This window comes from Gastrolobium bilobum, unplaced genomic scaffold (genome assembly GCF_033153095.1).
Source record: "Gastrolobium bilobum isolate Gb01-03AN ecotype WA unplaced genomic scaffold, APGP_CSIRO_Gbil_v1 utg7986, whole genome shotgun sequence".
NCBI classification, from domain to species: Eukaryota; Viridiplantae; Streptophyta; class Magnoliopsida; order Fabales; family Fabaceae; genus Gastrolobium; species Gastrolobium bilobum.
In genome coordinates, this window is record NW_026899159.1 from 699,599 (window position 1) to 706,578 (window position 6,980).

The following is a 6,980-nucleotide window of genomic DNA, read 5'->3' on the forward strand; positions in this document are numbered from 1 at the left end:
TAAATATTAAATATTTTTCAACCCAATAAATATAATAATAAATATTATGAATATATGTTTTGTGAGAGAATAATATAAATCATTAAAAAGGTCCTCACTCAACACGTTACGATTTTGGGTTAAAATGGTTCTTTATATGATATCATATGTATGTTATTAATGCATGTTTTAGTATCATATGTATGTTAATTGAACCGGCTCGAGAGGAGGATGTTACAAATATAGACCAATCTTTTGGCTTGTGCAATGGAACGAGACTGATAGTTGAAGAATTAAGAAATAACATCATTGGTGCAACTGTTGTTTCAGCAAAATTATATTGGCCATAAAGTTTACATTCCACCAATGAACATGATTCCGTCAGATTCAGGCATTCCTTTGATATTCGAAAGAAGGCAATTTCTAACTAGTTTATGCTTTGCCATGACCATTAATAAGAGTCAGGTCAATCTCTTTCTTATGTCGGACTATTCTTATCAAAGCGTGTTTTTACTCATGGATAACTATATGTTGTTGTTTCTAGAGTAAAAATTAGGAATCATTTGAAGATTATAATTTTAGATGAAAATGGAAATTCATGTGAAAAAAAAACTAACAATGTTATTTACCAAGAAGTGTATCAAAAGATTTGAACTTTTTTCATACAAAAAAAAAAGATTTGAACTTTAATACACGAGTCTTTAATCTTCTATTTAAATTTAGTAACATTTATTACATTCAAATTTCCTTAAAAAAAAAAATCAATTTTTTTTTATGTACCTTACAATCTTTAGCATATAATATTCATATCAATATGTGAAAAAAAAAAACCAATCAATCATAATTAGGTACGGTAAAAATGAGCCAATACGTCGGGTTGGCTTGTAACCTGCATAAAATGAGCTGGGTTGGATTGGCAAAAATGAGCTGGATTGGATTGGCAAAAATGAGCTGACAACTCGAGTCAGCTTAAAACAAACCAAGCCAATTCGCGGATCAAACAGATTAGCTCACGGGTTATTCTTTTCTTATTTATTAAAAAAATGTAAAAGAATAATAAGTGACATGATTGCTCACTGCTGTATTGTTCTTGTCTGTGATTGGGCTCCATGGTCTTTTTTTGCTGGGGATGCTCTTCGTTTACAAATTCTATTACATGGTAAGTTGGTAACATGACACATTAGATAAATATTTTATATGTAGTGTTAATCAAATGTATCATTGTACTGTGAATCATATTTTAGTTTAATTAGACATTGTAGTTTCTCTTTGATGAAAAATACAAGCACTTAAGTATGCATATGTGCTATGTTTAGCGTATTTAGTGGCTAGTAAATAGTTATTATATTAAGTGTTTTCTTTTGTAGTTATTAGTTAATATCTTATATCAAATTAAAATCATTTCCTTAGCTTTCTCACCACATGTACGAGATGAGTGTGACAAAAATTATTTTTCCCTATTTTTTGAGTCAACCCACAAGTTAATCCTAACCCGACTCGGGTTGGGTTTTCTGTCTTCTTTCTTTTTCCGAGACAACCCAAACTCGATTTGTTTTTTTTGGTTACAAACGGGTTAGGCCAGGTCGAGCCGGATTGACTCGTTTTGCATCCCTATTTATAACCTCTGCATCGCATTTTAATTTGTGTTTATTCTTTTAAAGTGGTTGACAATCGAAGTAAATCTTGATTATCATAATTATATTAATTTGCGTTTAGTTTTAATTATTTTTGGTAAACACGTTTATTCTTTCTTTCTTTTTAAGTTTTCGTTTCCCATTTTTTAATTTATTCATCTTTTAGTCTTTGTAATATAAATTTATGAAAATAAATTTTATTTTTTTATGAAATATTGTTTTAATGATTTAGCTTAATAAGATATCGATTCTTGAAGGACCAAAATATTAATAAGAAATTATGAAGAACTATATCGAAGAAAAAAATAATAAAAATATAAATACAATGAGTTAGACAATTATACAAATTAAGATATACTTGAAAAAAAATTCTAATGCGAGTTAAATGAAATTTTCCCTATTTTACAAATAAAAAAAATCTGTGTGATAATTACCATTCAATTGCACATTAAAAGAATTTAGTCAACACAATGTAATAGTTACCTTGTATGGAATATATTTTGAAAATCCATAATTGCTTCAATAAGTTGTACTAGAACAAGTTTTTTTAAAGGGTTACCACTGAGGCCATAGCCAAAGTGGTATTGAACTTAAAGCGTTTGCTCCTTATTTTTCATTAAAAGATAAAAAATTAAATTACACTATACCTCTTTAAAAAATTTCATTTAAGCCAATTTTAATATACAAAGTCTAAAACGTTACATTTTACAATCGTTTTTGAAACACATACAACTTATTCCCTTAAATTCTTGAAAGATTCAAAAACCTTAAAACTGGTGATAAATTAGCCAATTATAACAATGGAGTATAATTATCTTCTTTCTCGAAAGTTCATGATTACCAACAAAATACGGCATAACGTCATTTACTATTTTTTTTCTGCAGTTTATTCTAAAGTAAATTAGCAACTTAATATTTAGAATATTAATTGATTAATTTAGTTAAGTTTACGATTTATTTCCTGAATTTACATAATTCGTATCAAGTTAATCATTCTTAGGAACTAAAGTGTGATAAACAAAAATTCATATTAGTCTTGCAAATTTAGAAACAAAAATGTAAATTTAAACAGTACTATTTTCAAGTCATAAATTTTATAAATAGGAAGCTAAACTAAGGAATGTTTTATAATCTATATTTCTAATCAAATTGTATATTTATTTAAAAAAATTATATTATATGAGATTACCAAAAAAAAAAAAAAAAAAAAAAACCAGTATATTATGGATAAGATATTAAATCAAGAAGGCTTATAATTTATACTTGGTCTTCAATATATATATATATATATATATATATATATATATATATATCTTAAAGTATTATATAACATCAAGCCGAACCATTCTAACCCAAAGCGTAACGTTATCTAAAACCCACAAAATAAAGTAAGCATACTTTTTAGAACCTGAATCTGGCTTAAATAACTTTAGGATGGGCCAGGTTGAGCATTGAGCAGCCCAATTTCACCCGTTGATTTTCTCATCAATCGTTACAATTTTGCCGTTTATTATAAATAGGAAGCTAAACTAAGGAATGTTAATACATCCTAGTAAATTTCCTTACGTAATATTAAAGGACGTCCAAAATTTAATGTTGCCTATAACAATATTTGTCAAAAAGGTCATGCTCTTCTGGTGATGATACTATTTTTTTTTAATTTTAAAATACATTAATATCAGATTAAAATTAAACTCAAATTTCAATGTTGATAAGCTAAAATTTAGACAAAACCTCATCACAGTGAAGTGACTTACTACTCACTAGTTTTGAAGGGCGAATATTTAGAATTTGGCCACAAATCTGGACTTCAATTCGAAGGGGTTTGTCTTGGATTACTGCTAGCAGTAACTGCCCTTAAACAGGCATCTTAACCACACACATATTTGAACCTGCTATCTACGTCAAAGTTGCATTTCTCATTTTGTCCTTCTTTGTCTGCAATCCATTGAGTGAAAGATGAAGGAAGGACTGAGTAAACTAAAGCCAATGAGCAACTCGTTGATAACGTTTTGAAAACATATCCTTACCTAGAAAATAAGCTTGAGCAAAAGTATAGGAAAATGTATAAGTGTATTTAATACGGAACAAACAGATAGAATCAGAGCGACTCCCTAAATACCGTTCTGGATATTCCTCAATGTACCTACGTAGCACTAATACTAACACGAGACACGATACACGATACGACACGCCGACACGTTAATTCTAAAAAATGTTAAATTTCAACATGTTAGGACACGTTTTGATATTAAATAATATTTTTAATTTATGTAGTGTATATTATATTTAATATTCAATAATTTAACAAAAAAAATGAAACTAAACTTATAATATTCATCAATTTTGCAAAGAATCATAAGATATCCCAAATATTTATATTAAACTCAATAAAATGGTAATCGTAATCCAACAAATCTAATAGTTAAAACTAAAAACTCAATACAATGTAACCTTTGAACCTTTTTTTGAATATCTATAACACGTGTTGGAGTGTTAGAGTGTCGGGAAATGTCGAAGACGACACGCCAGGATTTTTAAAGTGTGTATATTTCATAGGTACAGACTCTAAAGAGTATATTGAAACAAACAAAAATTATGCAAGAAATATATTTTTAACAATATTACTATCCCGCTTTCCTCCAAGCATCCAGTAAAAACCAATGTTAAATCATATAAACATAGTTAACTTGGATTTATCAATTTTCTTTAAATTTTGGGAAAGGAAAAAAGGAAAGGAAAACACAATGATCGCATGAAAAGATTCAAGATATTTAGTTATTTACGGGCACAACAGTACTACGGATAATACAAACTAACTTCACCTTAAAAAAGTGTCAGGCTGATTAAATTTTTTAGTTCAACAAATTTCAAAGAAGCCCTCTTCTTCGCTTGTAATCACTAACTGTTAATGTCAGCGCATGCCTCCCGCCATCATTTTCTGGGACTCGAAATCCAACAGTTGCTTCAATTCTTCGTTTTTTTGTCATAAATCCTACCTGAGCTCCTTGGGCTCCACCAAACTTTTGGAGTAGAGCTAATGATATTGGCAGCTCAAAATTGTGTAGCATATTTGACTCTGTACCTTGATCCACCGGAGCACTTGTGTCTACTAACTTTCCAGCACCAGCAGCAGCTTCCAAAGCCGCAGCAGTAGCCACCATGCCTGTCTCCGCTACTACAGCTGCTCCCATCCCATTGCTGCTTGTGTCAGCCACTGCGCCACTGGCACTGTTATTTCCAGCTGCAGCCTCTTCACCAGGTTTTGAAGCATAGTAGTTCCTTGATCTAGTCCATCTCCTTGAAAATGGATCGTAACCTGCCTCTCCTGCTTTCAAACCTGTCTTTACTGGCTTCAATTTGGATGCATTTTTGAAGTTCTCAAACCTGTTCTTTCTGTTCATCTCAGCAAGCTTCAAAGCCTTAGCATCCTTCTCCTGAGCTTGCCGGGATGCATCCAATTCTTGCAGTCTTGTCTTGATCCTCTCCACTTCAACTTCATTATGCCTACTTTGTGCTATTTCCAATTCCCTCCTCAGCCTGTCCTTCTCAGCTGCAACATTTAATGGCCTCGATGAGGCAGATTTTTTCTCTTGTAACATCTGCTTCACAGTAGCTGCAGAGTAAACAAATGTGTTGATCTTTTCTATAGCTTGTTTTTTTTCTAACACATCTTGCTTGAATGGCATCCGGCCACCACTTCGTTCTACTTCCTTAACCCACTGTTTAAACTCCTCCTCGTGTGGAGCAGAGTCGCTAACCATAGCCATTTGCCACCTCGCAGCAGAAGTTTCATTTCCCCAGACTAAATTCAAGTACTTGTATGTGGTTTTATTCTCTAATTTATACTGCCGATCAGGATCTGATGCATCAACATTTTTCACCATGCAGAGCCTGTAGATAGGCCCAGATTTTGATCTACCAATACCAACTCTTACAAAACAACCAACAATTAACTCCTCAAAGAAAGGCTCCATAAACCATTTTGCAAGTTTTGACCTGCGAATGGTGATTTCTTTTATATCCTCGAATGAAGGCCCTTCAAATCCAGATAATGCCCTGTCATCATCACTGTAAATAATTCCTCCTTCTCCAGTTGAACCTTGGTCATCACTGCGGGACCTACTTTCACTATCACTATGGCTTGAGCTACTAAGACTTGTTGAAGTGAAAGGTTTGCGTTTTGGTGAAAAATGCCTGGGCCCTGAACTTCTAGATGCCTCTCTTAGCCTGCGGTGTGCTTCTGGATCTTGCTGTTTCAATCGCTTTGCACGCAATTCATTTAATGCATCATCCTTGGCAGTTGACCTGTCAGCAGATCTGGCTGATGAACGCACACGAGATGAAGGGAGGGGTGGAGTCTGTTTTCTGGGTACAGTTGTCTTTCCCTTCTCACGTTTTGATGCTATCTTCCCCAATAATTTTTTATCATCCTTCTTGCTAGCCCTATCTGACAATATCATCTCTCTTTGAAATTCAGTCATCTCAGAAAGCTTCCGTCTGTCATCATCATTCTTATAAAGATCATCGCCAATATTAGATTCATCACTGCTATCGCCCTCGTTGTCATCATCCCCTTCTTCCTCACTTCCTTCATCATCATCATCATCATCATCATCATCATCATCATCTCTTTCTGTCTGATCCAACCTCTTCTTTAGGGGAACTTGCGAGCCAGGGGGCTTTCTGCCTTGATAATTAAGCTCATCATCCGAATCATCCTCCCTAGAATCACTTCCACCATCCGAATATGCACCATCATGCCCTCTTCTTGAAGGTGGAAGAGAGTGTCGGTTTCTCCCAGTTCTCCCCGCAGCCTCCAAAAGCAGATTTTCTAAATCCGCCATAATTCCGTTCGCTTCAGCCTTAAATTCAAAATATCCTGCTTATATAACACAAGTCATAATCAACCATCTAATCCATAAGCATCCACATTAACAAAAAAACCATTTAATTGATACATATAACTATCTTTTCAGCAATTGAAGAAATTATAATGAAAACTTAGAAGTGTTCATAGGGGCCTTTTCATGCAAATAATCTCCGAGGCCAATCTGAAATCATAAAATTAGCCTATAATAATAATAATAAGATATTGAAAGTTGAAGAAAGTGACCCGAATAGTCAACAACAATAATAATAAAAAAAATAAAAATAAAATTGAAGCGATTAGATATGGGTATGATTCTAGAGCGATATAATAATAATAGCAGTATGAAAGAGAACCCTTACTGTGAAAGAAAAAACAAATGACCACGATATCTTTCGATGGAAGCAGAGAAGAACCCGTCGTCGATATTCTGTTTTATCGAGGGAGAGGGACAAACCCTAAACCCTAACACGATGTGCGAACAACACCATTCAGAT

General features: G+C 33.0%; 1 protein-coding gene across 1 annotated transcript; it reads right to left on the bottom strand.

Moving 5' to 3' along the window:
• Positions 1–4,387: 4,387 nt before the first annotated feature.
• Positions 4,388–6,980, bottom strand: LOC133287814 (protein RTF1 homolog). Its single transcript, XM_061485498.1, has 2 exons — positions 6,846–6,980; positions 4,388–6,495 (listed from the first exon to the last, which is right to left on the bottom strand). Exon 2 carries the CDS (start codon positions 6,458–6,460, stop codon positions 4,484–4,486), a length of 1,977 nt encoding a protein of 658 aa, XP_061341482.1. The 5' UTR covers positions 6,461–6,495; positions 6,846–6,980; the 3' UTR covers positions 4,388–4,483.

Excerpts from the sequence above, each read along its gene's own strand:
- LOC133287814 (XM_061485498.1), bottom strand. The coding sequence starts at position 6,460 with ATGGCGGATTTAGAAAATCTGCTTTTGGAGGCTGCGGGGAGAACTGGG.